Source organism: Aspergillus sydowii (genome assembly GCF_001890705.1).
Source record: "Aspergillus sydowii CBS 593.65 unplaced genomic scaffold ASPSYscaffold_4, whole genome shotgun sequence".
NCBI classification, from domain to species: Eukaryota; Fungi; Ascomycota; class Eurotiomycetes; order Eurotiales; family Aspergillaceae; genus Aspergillus; species Aspergillus sydowii.
The window spans coordinates 638,669-658,971 of record NW_024467862.1 but is presented as its reverse complement, the minus strand read 5'-3'; the positions used below and the strand labels follow the sequence as shown (position 1 = coordinate 658,971).

The following is a 20,303-nucleotide window of genomic DNA, read 5'->3' as shown; positions in this document are numbered from 1 at the left end:
CCTCCTTCGATTGCTGCCTGCGTTTCCAGGCCCAGAAGCTAGGGCCCTGATGCGGTTAAAACTCTAGGGTTCAGACCTGCGTTGCTGAGTCAATCATGTGGGCCGTGCCATCCCGAAAGCTGAACCGCTGGACAGAGAGCTGCCTGAATTTTCCGACAGCAGCTGGCCTTGAACGCCTTTTTGCCTGGGGCACCGGGCCAAGATCTGCGGAATTGGCGCTTTTCGTCTCCCCGAACCGATCATTACCGCACCTTTGCATAATATCACCTCGTCCATTCGTGGTCTCGCAGGATAGATTGCTTCCAACGTCCGAATCTCCGCTCTTTCGAGTCAATCCCCATCAGCTTGAAGGTGAGCACATTTATTACCACTGCTCTAAATTGAGTGCTTCTTCTCCCCGCTCAATTGGTGCGAGGGATTCCACTCTGAGCTTTATCCGGTCTTTCCATCATCTGTTGCTAACGCAAGATTCTGGTGAAAAAATTAGCTGCCAGACGACAATGCTATACCGACAAACCGCCGCTCGCTCTGTCCTCAGGGCCATCTCGAGCTCCAATGCCTCCGTGGCCCGCGCGTCGCTGGTGAACAATGTGTTCAAGGCTCAGTTGACATCTTCCGCTCGTTCTCCCGCCCGCCCGAGCGTGTCGTCAAGCCTAGCTCTGGCTACTCGCAAGCCCGTCACCACCGCTCTCGTCCGATACGCCTCTAGTTCTCCTAACAAGGTGAGGAAACTACTGCTCGGTAGTCTAATTTTGTGGACAATTGCTGATCAAGGATACGTTCCAGAGCGATGAGGATGTTGATGTCATGGCTGGTATCAAGGGTGATGCTGTACGTATTCGCTCCCATGCGCTTCATTTTGAACAGCTGCAAACGTCTGGCTGTTCTCCCGGCTCTTGGGATTATGAACTAACGTTAGTGTTGTGTAGAAAGTTATCAAGCAGACTTTCAGCCTTGAGGATGTCCCCAAGGATGCCCTTTACCTCGGCATTGCTGGTGTCGTCCCATACCTCTTTACCTCTCTAGAGACCGTCTATCTTGCGTATGAGATTAACCATGCCAACGCTACCGGTGATGGTCTTATGTTCTCCGGCCAGAGTGCTGAGCTTGCGCTTCACATGCTCGAATCCGTCCAAGTTGGATACGGCGCGGTGGTGAGTACAACCAAGAAGTTCATATTCAAGCCGGAATGCATAAGTGCCAGAAGCAAATGCTGATTGATATCTATACAGATCCTCTCTTTCCTTGGAGCCGTCCACTGGGGTCTCGAGTGGGCTGGCTACGGTGGTCGCACCGGCTACAGACGCTATGCCGCTGGTGTCATTGCCCCCGCCGTTGCCTGGCCTACTCTGCTGCTCCCCATTGAGCACGCCCTGATCACCCAGTTCCTTGCCTTCACTTTCCTCTACTACAACGACGCCCGGGCTTCCGTCAAGGGTCTAGCCCCTCACTGGTACAGCATGTACCGCTTCGTCCTGACCTTCATCGTCGGTGCCAGTATCGTGGCCACCCTCGTCGGCCGTGAGCAGATCTCTGGTATCGTTTCCAGGGACCACAACATCTCCGAAAAGATCAACGCCCTTCTCTTCCTCCAGAAGAAGGAGAAGGAGGAGGCCGCTGCTGCCCTCAAGGCTGCTTCCGAGGAAGAGGAGTCTGAGTAAATGCATTGCCATATATGGTATATAAGCGGTTTGTGTCGGATTAAATTCTCGGTGGATTGTGGAGGAGTGGCTGTTGGTACCAGCAGCAAGGTGTGACAGTATAAAGATGTCTCTAGTTCCTTTTCTTTGTCATACTCAACTATCTTGTAGATTACGTGCGGAATCAAGAATCCAGTTAACCCTGGCGTTTTCTTTTGTCAACCTAAATGGAAATTCAACTTTTGCGGCTCTAAATTTGTAGGAAAAATATGTTGAAGATGTATGGCAAGATATATATTTGCTTACTTCAGTAGTACCGAGCAACCGCATAAATTAACTACGTGAGCCCAATTCCGCTCGAGCTGATTCCTCAGATAACCCAAAACAACAATCTCACAAATAGATAAAAATCTCTGGATCTTGGTTCGTAAAGCACGGACACGAAGTAAGTTTTCTTGATCGGTTCAACAATGCTTCGGGAGTTCCGGCACAAACCCCAACCTCTCTTGGCGGGGACTGGGCTGGCGCCCAATTCCCAATTTCGGTTCAGCGATTGATAAGATCCGATCATTCTCACATCATCCTCCACAATTCCGAACCTTTGGGAATAATAATTAAAACCTGTCCACTTTCTCCAACTCCAATTCCCCCTCGGCCCACAGCACGGATTTAATTCAGCGAGGAGTATATATAATTATTCCTTCTGGGGAGTTTTGAAAAGATATTTGGAGACTGTTTGGAGGACGCGACGTTCTACTTATACTCTACCCCCGATATATACGGTCAGGATGCAATCGTTCATCAGTCGCGGGGTATCACTCTTCACCCCCTCCCCATCTCCCTCGCAGTCGAAGCCCTCAACGCCGAACCCCCCAACGAAACGCACGGTATGCAGCGCCGAGGATTTCATCAAAGCGCCGCTTCCCGAAGCACTCTTCAGCAAGACGGACCCGGCTACTGACGGCGAGGAGTGCGAACACGATTGCGCGACGTGTACAATCTGGTATCCAGCAAAGTTTGAAGTTGACCAAGAAGACGAGCTATATGGGCATGTGAATGGATGGGCGACGCATGTGCTTGTTGCGACAGGAAAGACGGACTGGGTGAGGGATGTCGCGGATGAGGAAGGGAGTGTGATGGAGGCAGTGGAAAAGGGTGGGGTTTTGCCGGGGAATGGGGTGAGTTGTTCTAGTTCTGTTTCTGTTCTATCTCCGTGCTACAGTATGTTTGTTCTACGCTCGAGCGACGTAGTACGGCGTTATTGTTGAAGGGGCTTGCTAACGATGCATTTGGGCGACCGGGTAGAAATTGAAATTGTCGGCAAGTAACATGCCTGTTCCGGATGAATATCACGCCTATGAGAAAGGTCAGCAACCGACCACAGTACTTCTTCTGCCGAATTTTACGATTATTGACCATGTTACGCCGCAACTCGTGCCCGACATGATTCGGAACTTCGTCGACCCTGCTGCAACGACGACAACGCCGTTGAATGGGCCACCACCAGGGCAGGCCAGCAAGGAGAATAAAGAGACTGGAACGGCGACCAACGAGCAAATTATCACGTCTCTCCGGTCACGACCTTGCCCGCATGCGGCGGTGATTCTGCTTTGCTCGCATAGGACACGAGACGCAAGGTGCGGTCAGTCTGCGCCGCTTCTGAGACGGGAATTTGACCGACATTTGCGTCCGTTAGGCCTGCATCGGGACCTGGATGATGAGCGGCCCGGGGGCGTTGGTATCTACTTCATCAACCATGTTGGAGGACACAAATACGCGGCGAACGTGATTGTGTATCGAAGACGAGACTTCGACTGGTACAAGGCAACGGAAGCTCAAGTTTCTGAGGCCTCTCCAGTAGACACCACGGACGAGGGCGCTTCCCAGTGCATTTGGCTGGCACGGGTAAGACCAGAAGATTGCGAGAATATTGTTCGATATACAGTCCTGCAGGGGAAGGTCGTGAAGCCAGGGACGCAGCTTCGAGGGGGGTTCGACCGAGAAAGAGGTTTGATCAGCTGGTAGACAGACATAAAAAAAAAATGGCCATCTAAAACTATAGATATAGAGCGACTCAACTGTCGAATTTGGAAAATGCACTGGGTTTGCATATCACCTTCACCTTCCGTTATCTCCCACTGCCTTGACGTAGTGGAACAATCCTCAGGCGAGCTGCTCAGCTGTCTCCAATGTCCATGGAGTCATTGTCAACCCAGATCCAACTCGGTTATTGACGGGCAGCGACGCGTCCTCCTTCCTTATCTCCAGCTTGTATAAACCAATCGGATGGCTGAAGTTTCGGGGAGAAACTGCCAACAAGTCAGCCTCAATTCTCCGTGAAAGTCTAATGTAGTGCGTCTTACCTTCCCGCTTGCATCATCAATCACGAATATTTCGATTTCCCAGACGAAGCAAGTGTAGCTTGCTTTCGCAAGAGCAAGCCGTGTGACTCCGCATCCACGAAGGATCGCGGGCCCGTCATTCGCGATGGCTTAGTTTCACCAGGATGTTGAATGTGCTGAAATGGAAGGTTATCCCTTCACGGATATACTCGGAGAAGTTGTCTAATGCGATGATGCGACGATTTCGCCGAAGGATCAACGGCGTTGAAGTGCGGAGTCCTCTAAGAGACATGATCATAAGTCCTCTAAATCTAATCTGTACATTACCGTTTCGTGCTTCGATAAACGCGCAAGCAGCCTCAAATGGTGGGTAATCCCCCGAAATGAGAAAGATAGACCGAGTAATCCTGGGCGAGTATGTAATCCCTACTAGTCTGACTTGGGCAGTTGGCAGTCGAAGTGGACTGACTGGGCCATAACGGAGCAGACTCGAAGGAAGCGCCGTGGACATTCCCAAGAGCCAGCATAGGTACCAACTACCAAGCAGCGCAGGGCGGGCAAGGCCGCGAGCACAAGCTCCGAGGAGAAACAGAAGGCCTGCAATATGACGACTGGGGCGCCCATCGGCTAGTACAAACTTTACTTTACGATCGCACGCACTGGTGGATGAGACAGCCGAGAGAGTTTCGACGGCGCCACATTCACACCTAAATGTCCAGCAGTACTAGTACCTTGAACGTTAAGCTCTGCTGTCACTGTCAGTCACAGAGGGGGGGGCGACAGCTTCAAACGCCATGGGCGGGGGTTGTTTTGGAGACTGGGCTGAGGAGACAGAGACGACGGGCGATAGCCGACAGCCAGTTGGAAGAGAGCGCCCAGTGCCGCAATCGGGCATGACCTGGAATATGACAGCCGGAGACTTCTAGCGAGTGGGCTGGAGTGAGTGGGTGAATGCTTGGCTGATATTCGGTTTTGTGCGACGGAACTGGAAGCAAGCTCGAGAAAGAGAGGCAGCCAAGGATGAGGAGGAGCCAGAAGGAGTCCATCCAAGGATTACCCGCGGGTGACCCAAGGGAAAGGCGACGGGGACGGGATTACGGGAAGCATGGACCAGAAATTCTATTGTTGGGATCGCAAGAGAGTTTGGTGACCTCCACGATGTACCATCACTTTGCCTGGTTCCATGAATATTGTCCAACTCTGGAGAAGCCGAGGCCCTCCAAGGCTCCAACGCTTTCAAACCTCGCGCTCTCCATCTTCATTCTCCCTCGCACAATTATTGGGACCAGAAACCCAGGCCACTGGGCGGGGTAGAACCTATACTCGAACTGGTAGTTGTCTTTTACGGGCTATTCGGTGTCTGCCTTGGTTTCGTTGAGCCTTCCCCTTCCAGCCTCCAGTAGACTCGGTGAGATTATTTGATAATCGGCACCGGAGAGTTGCTCTCAGTCGCTTGTCACTTGTCAGTATGGAGCTGACTAGCCACAGATGCTCATTTCCCAGCCCCACGAGCACCTCAGATCCCGCGCATCGTCCGAGGTTCTCCATAACAGGGTATCGAAATAAATAACAGCAATTTACAGAAGTTCAAATTACGACTGACGCGGCGCTGACCTTGGGGAATATGCCTTCATGACAACAGGCGAAGGAGTCCAGACGATCGGAATCACGCAGTCGTCGTCAAGGAAATCGGGATCGCCTCCCTAGCAATGCGGGGACTCAAATCAACGTGGCAGGAAGATTGATCCCATGAGAATAGTTGCCAATTGAAACTCAAAACAGAATGACCGCAGTCATTGTATGTCTGATTGCCATCCGACAAACGTGAATAGACTCCGCATTGCAGAGGAAGTACGTACCAGATGTTCATGCAAGGCGCATCTTAACTTCAAGGTCTGTTCTATCTCTCTGTCTGTCTGCCGTTGCCTCGCTTCGTCGTCTGCAAGGTATGCCCCCTTGCGGTGTTTGCCCTGTCATGAAACACCTCCGGAACTGCTCTCCTTCCATGTAGGGACGGTACTTTAGACTTCCTATATCTCGATCAGGGAGTCCGAGAGCAACACTAACCCCGCATAACACATCTCGTTCAAACCGTCCCTGATCCCTGAGAGAATCGGGCTCCGGAAACGGTTTCCCCACCTGGAGAACCGGATAAAAGTCCTCAATTATACTCCGTAAATACCGACAGTAGACTTCCCCTTCCGTCCCAAAATATGCAGGAGGCAAGTGGCGCCGAGAGTCGAGACTCGAAACAAACACTTGAGTTTTGGATACGAAGATGAATGCCAATCCTCATTCCTCGTTCTCGTAGGCGGAGTTTGACGATGTCTAAACCATTCGAGGCAGCGGTGACTGCATTGAAATTTATGCCAGAAATGGAAAGTAGTCTCCAGCTTGTGGAACTGCGACAAGGTTCCCTGTCATTTGACGCCGCGGGCTGGCTTTAGCAAAAGTTAAAGCTTGGATAGCGGCTGTTAGATCCCGCGACTTCTCCCCGATAGGAGATCGAAAGCGAGATTTCAGACTAGACTCCTGCCATGACGGGAGTAGTAGTGATGATCTATAGATGGACATCGTATCCACTATCAAAATGGGTACCTGTGGTATAATCCTCCAAATCTTCTCTGCGCCGGATACCGCGCGGTAATAATGTGAATCCAGTTAGCTGAGGGGTGGAACTTTAACGTCGAGACTCTAGAATTTGCAGAGGGTCCAGAGTATGGAGAATGGGATGTGAATTCCTGGAGATGGTCTGCATCGATATTAGTACGACGTGCAAACGGCTAGACTCGTAGGACTTCTGGAGAGACAGAATTAAAACCTCACCAGAAACAAATACTTATCCACTCATCACAATGGATTCTCACTGCGTCTTCCATCAACCGGATCATCTAGCCGACTCGAGTCGTCGACACGCTCACCAAGTTCCCAAACCTGGAGCAACTAGATCAAAGACCACTCGTTCGCATAGCTGACGCCCAACAGGGATCATCCCAGTAACTATCGCATCTCAACCTGAGTCAGGAAGAGCGGAAGGAAGTCCTTTGTCTGAACCGGACTCAACCCCAAAGGCTGGTCCGAGCTGCCCTGCCCAGCCCAGTCCCCACAGCCAAGAAAGGCACCTCAGAATCAGATACGTTTCCAATAGGTTACAGCTGTCTTGGCCATCGTGCCTGCCTTGATTTTGGAATGCATCCTGATTCCTGAGAAACAGACACAGAGAGAACACGCAGATGGGCGTGACTGCTGGCGGCGAAGTGACCCACACTGAGGAGCTGGAGCCAATTTGGTTCCGGTGTGCAGGCCGCAAGGCAGTACATCGTGTCCACTGTCCAGTGTCCACACGGATATTATTGACGCCCAAGGCCAAAAGGAATCGGACGAGACTCGTAGCCTCGTAGCCTCACAGGAAGGCCAGTCCAGACATCGTTGATCGCTGACACCTACCTGGATAACCCAACCTTGGGTCCTTGGCAGCTTGAGGTGCGTTGAGTGCCCCGTCCTTTTTGCACACGGCCACACCCTATCCTGAGTGGCTGGTGCTTCCCCGGAATCTTCATCCGCCCACACGCTGATTGAAGAAACAGAAGAGCTTCTCGACGTGCTTGCTTCCATCCTGCTGGCTCCTAGCCTCCTTCTCCCCAACCAACCAGCCCTTGAGCGCTGCCTTACTAGCGTGCGCAATGCGCATTCCTGTTGGACCGCAGTCGTCTTACATATGTTGACGCCTGACTGATATCTAAATTCTATCGCAAGGCGTTTGTTCCTGCCCACATAGAGTAACGAGGTACGGCCGATCGCACGCCACATTCGTAAGGGTGCGGCACTATGAACTTACCACACTTCGCGTACATATTTGTACATAGGATGGGGGAGGCAACCGGCACATTGTTGAGTGTGGAGGATAAACTGGGGAGTATGTTTCGGGTAGGAGGCAGCGCTCCGAAACGAGCTGTCTCCAGATGCTCCGTAAATACTAGGTACCTACTAGATTTGGCTGTTTTGTTTTCCGAGTTACTCCGTAGATCCTGGCTCTCTCTCACTCGCTCCCTGAGTTTCTCGCTATCCAAAGGTTCCAAATTCAATAATGCCTTGCTGGGTCCATCCGGGTTTGGTATGGAAATAATAGGAATGATGGGGCCTCCAGAGTCCAGTCACTTCCAGTCTCGCGTTTGTTTGGTTGACTTGCACCGTCAGGAGAAGTGGAGCTCCCCAAACTGTTCCGCCAGCTTGTCGATCCTGAGCTGACGTCATACACGAGGATGGTCTTGGCATATTGATTTTAGCGCCGTGTGGCTATTCCGGGATTATTATGTTTTCATTACTAAACAATTAGAATAACATGGTTTGAAATATGGAGAAAAGGAACTCATTATGTGTACGGATACCGGGGTTCTTGTTCGTGACATGATCGGCCTTCCATAAGTAATATTGTAAGCACATAGGTACCACTGGTGGTTTGCTGGTTTGGCTGGGTAATATGGTATTTGAAGGTGCCAAGTGAGGTGAGATTGGTGTGAGCTTCGCATTGGCTGTCTTCGGCTCAGGATGCGGTGATCGCCGTCTGTGCTTGATATAGCCGCGCTCACGTTGTCAAGACCAAATGCGCCAACAACCCTCACGTCCACTCTCGATACATTCCCGTTTGGTGTCGCAGCCACCTCACCTCAACGTGATTTCGATTCCCCCGGTTTCGGCCAAAGATGGTAGAGCAGAGTATGCGAAATATCCAAAAGTGGAACAAAATTCAGTCAACAGTAATAAAAAATAAATAATAATAATAATAATGTAAATAATGCATGGTATCAAACATTGTGACAAAACGCCTCTCCACTGCCTTTTTAAACACAAACCACCCAATTAGTGCAAGCAGATAAATAAGACAGCTGATATCGAGAGGCTCAGATTATAAACAACTGGCGGCTCAGAAAAGACAGGTATAGTCAGAAGAAAGAAACAAACAATTCGGCAGTTCATGCTGGTAGCAAACATTCGTGACAGCGTAGCACGTAGTACTTGATACTTAGCTCCAAGAAATTTTAGAGCTCCCTTTTCCCCTCCAACGCTGACCTGGTTCCGGTAGTGTGGGCCGATCCAGTCACGTCTAACAACCGGTTCCAAGGAAAGCAAAATCCGTTCCCTCTGGCTGATTCAACAATCTCATAACAGGAGGTTTACATTCGAGAGAAGATGCGTACGGAGGGATATATGGGTGGCTCTCCACCGTCGGCGACGTGTAAACAGCTTGCTGGTATTCAACTGGTACAAATCCCATACGGTGTGGGTCATATCCTTGGTGGTGCTGCTGTTGTTGCCGCTGTTGGTGGTCGTGGTGTTGCTGTTGCTGTTGCTGTTGCTGTTGTTGGATCATGTGCATGAATTGCTGCGCATGGTGCACCTCAACGGACGACGTTACCGGGATGTTATGCGTCACAATCGGCGGCTGTTCTTGCATCGTCACAGGACGCATCGGTAAGTTCTGGTGGGGATAGAATTCATGGGTAGGTGTGGAGGCGTTGGGGTAGTAAGCCTGCTGAGTAAGAAGATATTGTTCATTCGGATGCGAGCTCGTAACGGGAGTGGGATATGAGTACTCGGAAACAGCGTCTTCCGACGGCGTTCGAGCCAGTGACCCAGGTGGGTGGGAGCGGTGCTGGTGCTTTGTGAGAGTGGTTTTGCGACAGAAGCTTCGCCATCTAGGTTAGCCAGTGAATTTGGAGTGGTAGAGTGCCCAATCTTACCTTCGTTCGCATGCTGGTTCCTGGCATATGTAAGGACGTTTCCCCGTATGGATCCGGCGATGGCGGGCTAGGCTCGAGGACTGGAAAGAATTCAGCAATGGCCTTTTAAGATAGGTGGAATGTGGGGGTCATACATCGGAAAAGGCCTTGTGGCACCCTTCATGGTCGCAAACATGAGGTTTCTCTCCCGTATGTGTTCGGGAATGCACAGTCAGCGCACTTCTTTGGATGAAACTCTTATGGCAGTCTCTGAAGTTACACTGGTACGGTCGCTCGTTGGTATGTATTCGGTAGTGCCTGCAGAGGTCTGACTTGCGGTTGAAAGACTTGGATTCTGTTAATAAAAGCGGTGCAAATAGAGCGGAAGGACAGAGAATTCCATTACCTTTCCACAATGCTCCCAGGAACAGTTAAAATCGCGTCCGCTGCCGGGTGCCATGGCGGGAACGATAAGAGACAGCGAGTGAAGATCGGGAAGTTCAAAAGTGTGGGGATGGCGCTCAGATAGCGACGATGGGATGGAGCGAATTGAGGAAGTGAAGACGATGGCCCGGATGATGAGACACAATGTTCGGAATAATTCAAGATCGGTAGAGTAGGCGGCAGGAATTAAAATAAGTGAGGCGAAAAATTACGAGCGGGCGGAGCATTCGAGTGGCCAAGTCAATGGCGGCGATAGAGGGAGACAAGAGACAGAAATAGAGAGGTTCGGATGAGCGTTGGGATGGGGGAGCGACGGGAGGTCGAGGGGCAGAGAAAAGAGAGAAAGCCACGGGAAAAGGAATCACAAAAAGGATCGGGGAAGGTGACAAGGACAAGGTTATCAAAGGAAACTTAAGCCCAGGATGCGGCGTTTGGAGGGTCTGGACAGAGAGACGAAATGACCGGCAAGACTCGAGGAATGATGGATCGACGGGGGGTCAAGTCACGGTGCTGGTGCTGACTTTGAGGCTGGAGCATAATATATCAAGCCGGCGGGTACTAGCGAGCAGACGAGAGACTAGAGGGATAGGTAATAATAGAATGACAAGGAGAATAATACAGGGTAATATATATAGTAAGCTGCGAAAGGTTGCAACTCGAGCGCGGTGATACGACAGAGCAAAGGACGGATTGGGGTGGGGGAGCCGAGGAGATGAGGGCAACAGTATAAATAGAGGCGAGAGGACGATCAGGGTGAGGGAAAAAATGCGGAGGGAATGACTATCTGGAGCCTGAGAGTGCTGGGGGAGCCCTCACTCGGTCTTTGCTTCTGAAAGGAGAAAAGAATATGTCGTGTATTTTCAGGCAGCACAGAAGAGGAAGTACCTCAGTATCCTCGCGCTTTAAGTAACTGGCAGGCAGGAGAGTTGCGACTTTTACTTGCGACTTGGGATGGGATCCTCAGGCCAGAACAATAGCCCAGGCCGACCCTGGGATTATCTCGTCCCGAGGCTACTCCAGAGTCCAGAGTCCAGAGTTGAGTGGGGAAAAGAGCGAAAAAGAAATGAGACGAGAGAGGAACTTGAAGCTTGGGAAGCTGGAACGGTATCATCAAACGACGTAATTTACCGAGTGATCGGGTAATACTGAGTACAGAGGAAAGAGCAAAACCAGAGACGGCGAAATATACTTATTAATAATTGTTGGGCAAAGAGGACGATTTATTATTATTTGGAGGAAAGTTAGAAACTCCTGAGCAGGCGAGTCTGCGCGAGAGAGAGGGGGCACGCCCAGTGGCCACTCACTCCCACCAGGAAAAAGCGACGAATGCTATTAGCCAAGTTGGACGATTAGCGCTGGCGGGCAGACGCTAGGTACAGATTGACCCATATTGGAACCGGGAGACTAAACAACGCTATCTCTCAAACTGACAGCTGGGCCTGGGTTCCAGTTTGGTTCCAGTGGGACGTGCCCGGGGTAGACGGAAAGTCTAAGGGAGAGGCCGAGAATTGTACCACCATTCCCTCCTCTCGGTCTCCCAAGCAAGACTAGCACGGCGAGCATTATTGAACGAGGTCCCGCCTTCCACCAGTCACTGCCCGCGACCGCGCCAGGAGGGGAACACCAGATCCCCACCCTCCTGCAGCGCCTGGCCAAGCTTCACAGAGTCTGCTTGCCTTGTCCAGTCCAATCAGCAGCGGCTGAAGCCGAGGCTGGAGGCCTGGCGCCAGTTGGACACCCTAGGCCAAAGTCTCTAATCCGGGGACAGTTTAGCCTCGACTGCCGTGGCACTGCGCAGGCCTGGTTGGAAACTGGCAGACAGCCTCCCGGCCTGGAAGCAAATCCGTCAGTGTTTTTGGACACGCAAAATTACGCGCAGATGGTGTGTGTTGATTTGTGTTTTATCGAGGCGCCCACGTCCCATTGAGCCATTCTCGGGACGAATACCCGGATAGTGTGACAGCTGGTGGCTAGATTTAGAGTTTCATGACAGGAGCATCGCAGACTGAGTCTGGCTATGGACGATCATCGACACCGCTGAGATGGCTCCAAACAATGGCAACGAGCTCCACACAATGGAAGTGAAAGAAAAGGGGGTAAAAAAATATCAGAAAAAAGGAAGGAGTCAAACTTTCCAAATCCCCGGGAGAGGAGGATGCAGAGTGAATGATGCACGAGAGGCAAACAAGCGTCAAGACTCGTCGCGCTCATGCAACTCCCACATTTTGACCTTCTGGAATGCAACTCTGGAGCAACAGTCAAACGGGTTGCCTCCCCCTTCGCTCCGGGCATTTGCCATCCTTGGGGACCTTTCCATGTGTCGCCCGGCGATTACTGGCCAGTGGCCACCCATTGTTGGTGAAAAAATCAGGGTCCTGTAACCCTGCCAGCCATCATATATGCCTTTCGCTTCCCTTAGAGGCCAGGAACCTAACGTCTCGGAAAAACAGGGATCCCTAAACCATCAAGTCTCAGAGATCTAGAGCCACATGATTGCCGTTACCATTCGAATTGCTTAACACCTGCCATGACAACTGGAATTAACAACGGTGTAATTAGTTGTTACTGATAAGCTGTGCTACTCCAAAGTAGCTACGGCCGTCGTCTCCGACCTTCTGTTCTCGGTGCGAGGACAGCCGCAGTATCAATACGGGAGCTTGATAACTGAATATTACTCTCCTGCAGGTTTCAACTGAGGCTGCCGAGCACAATACATCAGGGGCGAGCTCCGAAATACACCATAATTGATGTGTGAACCACCATCTACCGGACAATGGCTTCCGCCGTTTTAGATGCAATTGTCGCAAGTGGGCTCCGAGATAGAACTCAGACTTCCTACTCGTCTCTCGAGACTTAAATGAAAGACCAGGCCCAGCCCGATGCCTGACGGAATGACTGTGGCAGACGGCGCCGAGGGATTAATACCCACGTGGCTGTGTTTCGAATCGCATCTGCCATCAAGTTTCAAATGCTGCTGCGGTCTACAGTCGCCAGTCGGAGACTTCCATGAAAGTACCCTCAACCTCCATCGCCACGCAATCGAGGGATCCTCCTCCATCAGCTGGACGCGCTAGATACTTAATAATAAGATTATCGTAATCATCTGGAACAAACTCACACTGATCACCGGTTCAAGTCTCAGCCACCTGGACCCAGGACTCCAACCATCCACATTATTACCACGCATCCATCACTCAGAAGGATCATCCAGCGCGGCATGGTGCCTGCAGAACCCTACGAGCGATCGTGAGGCGTGCCTCTCGAGTCTCAATGTCTTTGCAGGAGTACTATTCCTGTCACTCACCGGGGATGCCTTCCCGTCGATCTCAATATTTCTTGGCGGTGAATGAAAACTAAAAGCCACACTCATCGGCGATCAGCCAAATTACCACCCATTCAGTGCATTATTCCGGACCTGACCGATTTAGTCCTGATTTAGCCCTGGTGCCTTGGATGGATACTTATCAATGGAGTCTGTGGGACAGCGGGTATATCCGCCAGCCATTCAGTGCGTGAACATTGCAGACTTTCACACTCTCGCCTTGTTGGTCTTGGAGTCTTGACCCAAATCACGAAGTTCGCCTCAGATAAGGGCGGATAGTTCGGATTCTGAGTCTGATAGATCACGGACCTAGAAGTTAGAAAACAGAACCCCAGAAGTCTCCTAATGCTGATTACGAGACAACGAAGCAGCCAAGCAATGATCCTCGTTCAGCCATGTGATGGACTTATCTCAACCATTATCCGCTTGATCTGATTTGTGGCTGCGAGATGGGAGATCCAGCTCTAGGGGATCAATGAAGAAACATGTCGTACTATCCCTGGCACAGCAGTATTAAGTTCTATGTGGAGAACTCCGCATAGGATCGGTTGGGAAAGAGACTAGTCGATGCACGAATAAGAGGCAACAGACGAAAAAGACTCGATCATCATACTCCGAAGTCCTGAACCTGATTCCTGTTCAGGACGTTGTTGCGAGTATGGAAAACATAGTTGATGAGTAGTTGGCGACGGTATCCGTTATTCGTCACTATATTTCCAACCCCGTCTGACACCCTCCTCGTCCTCAGTCATTACTGTTGCGCTTGGTGGAGAGGCTCAAGGATAAAGATCAGCAGACACATAAGAAAATAAGCGCTGGCAAAACAGGTAAGGCAGAACTTTCTTGTCCAGGCGTCGGATGTTCGCAGAGCGACGAAGGGGTCATTTGGACCTTTGTCAACGTGGGTGCTTCAGCCCTTCGAAGCCTCGAACTTCATTCCAACTTCTCGTTGCCACATGGAAGCCGTCGGGTGAAAGGTGCTCATGGGTCAGTGGCGATCGATTGTGGGATCTTTTAGCTTGAATCCAAAATGCTGTTGTTTTTTTCCACACCTATCGAACGTATGCGTATTAGCACCAAGTGTAAACCCAACGCCCGTTAACCGCAGACAACCGAGGAGCAGTAAGTAACGGTATATTTTCAACAAATATTACATCGCGCGATATGAACAACGAAAAAGGAATATGGGTTAATTCCGGTAAATCCCCAGCGCCACCAACAATAACAGCGCGCGTTCTATAGAAGAAAGCGAGAAAACTAGACTGTCTGACCCTGTGCCACACCGTCTGCATCGCCATTGGCACACGCGTCTATTTGAAACTTCTTGGGGTGCTGGACTTGTCTTTGGCAAATGAGCACTCGTTGCCACTGTTGGACAAGGCCGTCTATTTTGCGCTGTCGATGCCACAAATTGCCAGTTTGGTTGGGTATCCGATCTGATCTTCCGGATTCGAAGCTATACAGAAGTACTTTCGCAATGGCCAACCAGGCACCTACCCGTGCTACGGTGTACTGTTGGTATGTACCGTATATGGCAATCTATCCGGGCTTGCATTTCCTCCGAGGTTCATCCGAAGAAAAAACAATGCTTCCTGGAATCAAGGAGTATACAAACGAAGATCCAAGAGGGCCGTGAGCTGATTATGTGATATGACTTCAGCTGAGATGCAGTGGTCCGCGATTAAGTTCGTTCAATGTGATGGACTCATCCCAGCTACCTGGTCATTGGCCCTGTCATTTACCTCTTTAGTGGGAAGTCCAAGACCTCCTGGGCTGAAAGAATCATGCGCCAACTCTAATTGACAATGTCGTTCGTATTCCTGGCCCCCCTTCCAAGTCCTCGCAAGGTCATCTCTCTCCTTCGCTTGGGGTGGATGATGGCAGGTGCTGAAAACATACGTATGTTAGGAATCCTTCCATGAGGCATTCCTCCATCACCTCGTCTCATCTAGGCGCATTTTATCAGAAACGCGCGACCTGCGTCATTCGCTAGTTCAATGGGCATTCCAAATCTCCAAGGCGCTGCTGAGAATTCCAGATTTCTTGGCCGATTAAGGACTCGAAGCTGGCCATGGGCTCATCGGGACTAGCGATGGTGACAGCAGGCGATGGGAGAACTAAGCTGCCTTCAGCCTCTCTCATAGCCCATAGCCCATCGCCCATCGCCCGTCGAGGGTGCGAAGGTATCAACCCCGACGCCTCACAAAGGCAATAGTAATCTCGAGTTCCAGCACACGCTGAAGAACATCTGTCATTTTTGCGGAGCGCGTTGTCAATCGCCGGGACGGAAGCGCGAAGTCATCCGTTTCTGCCGGCTCTTCCACTCCTTCCGTGGTCATCACACACATTAAAATTGAGCATGTTATTGGCTTCTCTGTACTGGCACTTTTGTACCCCGCATTTTTTACTGTCCTGTCCTGCCCAGACTTCGAGCGACATGTCTCGTCTTCGGGTTTTAGGCTCTGAGCCTTGCGGCCAGCTGGTGGCCGGTCGAAGTCTTGTCGCTGGCAAACCTCAGAAACCATATTGCATTTTCCGCCCTCCAAGACTGCGCGATGGCATTAGTGCTGACCGAATGACTCGCAGCAGACTCTTCTAGTCCACACGGAGCTGATCGAGCGGTTATCGCCTATCTCATACCAATCCCAGCTGGCAATCCATCGAATGAGTGAGTCTACCGCAGATCGCTTCTGGCACCAGTGGGCAAAACAAAAACAGGGAAACCAGCATTGGAAACTGTGGGGATATTACGGACGTGCAGTCGGCGTCGCAGAAAACGACCTTTCGAGGAGGTCTTTCGATCTTGTTTACTCTCCTGTCTCCTCAAGTTGGGAATAGATTGGCCAAGTGTGGGGGCCATTATTAGGCCTGGGCAAGGCGCCATCCCATGGCGTTTGCATCGAAATGCTTTGGACCTGGAAGTGAGTACTGACTACCGAGTGTTGAGTAACCGTCCCTATGACTCCATATTTGCAACGGGATCCATTACCGATCCCCAGGGAAGCCAATCCATGATTCTGAAATAAAACGCAACTATTGAGATTCAGATTCAGAATATACCAGAACCGTTCTCTGGAGTCCACAACTACCTTACCCACATGGTTCTCACAGAAACGGGGCAACAATTGCGTGAGAAGGCCTCCGCTCATGACCGATTTGGGAATCTGTGCCCAATAATGCCTCTGATTATACTGAATTGTCGGTGAGCTCAGCTCTCAGTCGCAGGTGGGAGAAGGACCCAGCTCGAAACGGGGCCTCTGATGATCATGTTTAACTCGCGTGTTCTAACCAACAAAGGGAATCCTCCTCGCCGAAGAGCAGCGATCTAACCCTTGCAGGCATCATCAGCATTACTAAGAAACTACAGAAAGGAGAGGATTTGTTGGTCCGTTGGTCATGCCAAATTGGTCAAGACACAAGACCCGCTACAAAATCATGAATTTTTACGGGTGTGGACTGTGAATAACTGAAAGCTTTTACGCATATCTTTGCCACTCAGTCTCCGTTTATCTCCTGGATCTGGATTGGCAATCTTGTGCGGCTTTGTGATGGAAACACCCAGCGCTGCATGACGCGCTTGCAAATGAGGTGACCAAGACAGGTCGTTAAAATGATTCGCCAATAAAATTGTGATGTGCTGGCCGAAGCCTCGCCCGAGATCCGCGCATTCCAATCCATCCTTCAAATTTTCGGTGTGTACTGCGGACTACGGAGAAATTTCTGATGCCGGGGGCGCCTGTGACTCCCGGGAAAGACCATGAACAGTTAAGGGTCGGTCCGCTGTGGAGCGTGTGTATCCACGTCGTCTCTGCAGCCTTGACGAAGTTCACAGACGAGGAGGAATTATGTAGTACTCGGGCTTCCTGCCTTCCATGCTCCCACTAAAACGACGCCGCATCTCAGATTTGATAATATTCATGTCTCTGCATGCATAATGCATACTGTCTTTACCGCGGCATCTTGGAATTGCTTCAAGATCGGGATGTACATCCTGTTACCAACTTACCGTACATAGTCTTTACCCTTAGCACTGCCGAGGGCACTTGTTTCGTCATTTCACAAAAACAATATTGCCCAGGTTTTATTTGATATATGCTTCTTTATTATTCGACAGCTCTCGCTCAAGCAGCGTGTTTCTGGCCGTCTCTCCGCATTTCGACCCCCATATTCCGGGGTTCCGGTGCAAGGCAGTGCGGAGAAGCCAACCTCAACCCTCACCTTGCCTTTGCTGAGCTCTATGCAGAACCGCATGGTCATTATAACCCCGGCAAGTTGATCCTCTTAGGATTGGCGGGCATTTGAAACTCTCTTTTCCCCCAACGCCAAGATGCCATTTCAATGACCACTCTGGACGTTTCATTTCTTAGGGGACAGTAATGTGCTGATGGCACATCTCAGACCACTAAATTGAACAGACATTTAGCAGATCTGGTGACCCAATACGACCGCTGAGCCATTAAAAGATTAATATATTATGATTTCCAGGACCAAGAGTTCCGCGGACTCGCTTATTTACCTCTGTAGCTCAACCCCAGTCAGTGCAAAGTCTAGACAGCTCGAATACGAGGTAATCGATGGGCAACCCCGCCTCCTGACTGCATCCTTGCTTGTCCTCCAATGCGGCCATCCCGGTATATAATATACCCCAGATATTGTCGGTGTGGGGGATGATCGGCTAGTGCAAAGCAAACCAAGTCTTTGTAGTCTGCAAGTCTGACATCACAACATATCAAATGACGCGGGATGGTGATTGTGATGATAAGACCGTTCTGGCTCGATGGATGCACTAGCTTTTAGTACCTGGCAGAGACGAATAAGCCCACTGGAATTCCAATTCCTTGAGACAGGACCGGCTCGCGAAACTTCGAGCTTCTGACAAACCGAAACTGAATCCCTGGTGGTGTTTACCAATTCTGGAGAGCCGGTGAGCGAGCGTCACGACTGTTTTGTCTAAAAAAAAAAAATTAAAAAAAATTCTGGCTATTGTACGGTGTGTAGAGCCCAGAAGAGATGGAGGCGATCAACAATGATCACAAGCCAGTTAGGCCTGAGGCAGAATTTGTTTATGTCATCTGATGCGCCAATCATCCCCCCCGGTTTCCATAGTGCAGAGTTCGAGGATCGGGCAGTATCTCGACCTCCAAACCACTTTGAGCCACCATGCCCGCGAGTGGGGTTGCGGACGTCGAGGACCAGGTCTTTGTGCTTGTGACGGGCGCCAACAGGTACAGTGAACCCCCCTCCTCTCGCGTGCGCGCTCCGGTCTTTGGTCTGTGGTCCATTGTTCCCTGACTGTTGTCCCCTGGATGATTCCTTTTCGCCTCCATAGTGGGTTAGGATTCTCAACATGTTGTCGTCTGGCCGATGAATTTCTGGCCTCTCGTCAGAATGACCACCGATCATTGACGGTCATTTTCACTACGCGCAGCACTCGGAAGGGCAGCGACACCCTCCGCAGTCTGCAAACCCACCTCCGTGGTTCCGTTAAAGAGCCCTCCGCCGCGGCTCGAGTGACTTTCGTTCCTGAAAATGCCGACTTGTGCAACCTTCTCTCCGTCCGCGCGTTATCGCGTCGCCTGAACAAGACGTTTCCGAAACTTGATGCAATCGTGCTCAATGCTGGTATAGGAGGCTGGACGGGTCTCAATTGGCCTTTGGCCATTTGGTCCGTTCTCACGGACCTCGTTCATGCGGTATCCTGGCCGTCGTACAAGGTCGCGCCGACCGGCGTCCTAACAGACAACCAGACAACTACTCTTACAGATAGAGAGCCTCGCCTGGGAAATGTCTTTTGCGCCAACGTCTTCGGCCACTACATGCTTGCGCACAATGTCATGCCTCTCCTCCACCGATCCGGCTCTCCCTATGGCCCCGGCCGCGTTATATGGGTTTCCAGCGTGGAGGCAGCCACTCATCTTCTCGATGCCGATGATATGCAGGGACTCCGAAGCAGCACCCCCTACGAGGTATCAAAGTCTCTGACTGACGTTCTGTCTCTTACCTCGGAGCGCCCTAGTACAGCTCCCTGGGTGAAGAGCTTCTATTCCACCTCCGACACGTCCGGCACCGAGCAAACCAACTCCCCTCATCGTCCAAACACATACGTCTCCCACCCCGGAGTCTGCAGCACAAGCATCCTCCCTCTCCCCGCAATCCTCATCTACGCCATGGTCACAGTCACCTGGCTAGCCCGTATGCTCGGATCCCCCTGGCACTCTCTATCCACCTACCGCGGGGCCTGCGCACCCGTCTGGCTCGCTCTCTCTCCACAATCCGACCTCGACGCCGCCGAGGCACCGTATTACAGTCACGGCGGCGGCAGAGCAAAATGGGGCTCCTCAACTGCGCGAATAGGCGCATGTTTCCCCGCATCCACTGAGGTCGAGGGCTGGGGTTACGGCGGTGTTGTCGGTCCCGCCATCGTAGACGAGGATCGATCTCGTCGGAGGAAACGCGGCACCACGGATCTTACCTCCGAGCAGAAAGAGCACTTCGAGGATTTAGGGAGGAGGTGCTGGCAGCAGATGGAGGAATTGAGAAAAGAATGGGACGAGCTGCTTGACCTAGAGGAGAAACAGATCCGTATTCAAGAGTAAGGCGGGTTTCAAACACTGTTATTGCGAACTCGCTTGAAGTTTCGGGTATATCAATCTTCGAATCTTTCCCCATCTTCTCTTCGTTTTCTCCTTTTAACAATTAGAACTTTGCATTACGAGGACTCCCTGTACATTTACATATAGAAGACAGTACGTCAGTAGATACCTAATAGATAATTATATTAACCAAGGACGTGGATCAGGAGTTCAACATCTTATTTCGATTCCCAATTCTCATT

The 20,303-nt window shown here is 51.0% G+C and overlaps 4 protein-coding genes across 4 annotated transcripts; 3 read left to right on the top strand and 1 right to left on the bottom strand.

Annotated features, from left to right (window-relative positions):
• Positions 1-500: 500 nt before the first annotated feature.
• ASPSYDRAFT_57110 (DUF3429 domain-containing protein) lies at positions 501-1,661 on the top strand (the record flags this gene model as incomplete). The annotated part of the gene is made up of 4 exons (XM_040849322.1): positions 501-722; positions 775-831; positions 930-1,154; positions 1,233-1,661. 4 exons carry the CDS (start codon positions 501-503, stop codon positions 1,659-1,661), a joined length of 933 nt encoding a protein of 310 aa, XP_040703335.1.
• A 767-nt stretch (positions 1,662-2,428) lies between these two features.
• On the top strand, positions 2,429-3,665 carry ASPSYDRAFT_150139 (sucrase/ferredoxin-like domain-containing protein; the record flags this gene model as incomplete). Its single annotated transcript, XM_040841976.1, has 2 exons — positions 2,429-2,818; positions 2,946-3,665. 2 exons carry the CDS (start codon positions 2,429-2,431, stop codon positions 3,663-3,665), a joined length of 1,110 nt encoding a protein of 369 aa, XP_040703334.1.
• A 5,133-nt stretch (positions 3,666-8,798) lies between these two features.
• Positions 8,799-10,597, bottom strand: ASPSYDRAFT_877124 (putative C2H2 finger domain protein). Its single transcript, XM_040851885.1, has 4 exons — positions 10,109-10,597; positions 9,858-10,049; positions 9,724-9,803; positions 8,799-9,669 (listed from the first exon to the last, which is right to left on the bottom strand). Exons 1-4 carry the CDS (start codon positions 10,160-10,162, stop codon positions 9,087-9,089), a joined length of 909 nt encoding a protein of 302 aa, XP_040703333.1. The 5' UTR covers positions 10,163-10,597; the 3' UTR covers positions 8,799-9,086.
• Positions 10,598-18,600: 8,003 nt separating this feature from the next.
• ASPSYDRAFT_43882 (3-keto-steroid reductase) lies at positions 18,601-20,270 on the top strand. The gene is made up of 2 exons (XM_040846752.1): positions 18,601-18,693; positions 18,798-20,270. Exons 1-2 carry the CDS (start codon positions 18,629-18,631, stop codon positions 20,062-20,064), a joined length of 1,332 nt encoding a protein of 443 aa, XP_040703332.1. The 5' UTR covers positions 18,601-18,628; the 3' UTR covers positions 20,065-20,270.
• Positions 20,271-20,303: the final 33 nt, after the last annotated feature.

What these genes read in the sequence shown, in the direction of transcription:
- ASPSYDRAFT_43882 (XM_040846752.1), top strand. Translation starts at nt 18,629, where the DNA reads ATGCCCGCGAGTGGGGTTGCGGACGTCGAGGACCAGGTCTTTGTGCTT. An exon ending in CTTGTGACGGGCGCCAACAG is followed by an intron (nt 18,694 to 18,797) that starts GTACAGTGAACC and finishes TCGCCTCCATAG; the next exon opens with TGGGTTAGGATTCTCAACAT.
- ASPSYDRAFT_877124 (XM_040851885.1), bottom strand. Translation starts at nt 10,162, where the DNA reads ATGGCACCCGGCAGCGGACGCGATTTTAACTGTTCCTGGGAGCATTGT. An exon ending in GCCACAAGGCCTTTTCCGAT is followed by an intron (nt 9,804 to 9,857) that starts GTATGACCCCCA and finishes AATTCTTTCCAG; the next exon opens with TCCTCGAGCCTAGCCCGCCA. An exon ending in GAACCAGCATGCGAACGAAG is followed by an intron (nt 9,670 to 9,723) that starts GTAAGATTGGGC and finishes TAGATGGCGAAG; the next exon opens with CTTCTGTCGCAAAACCACTC.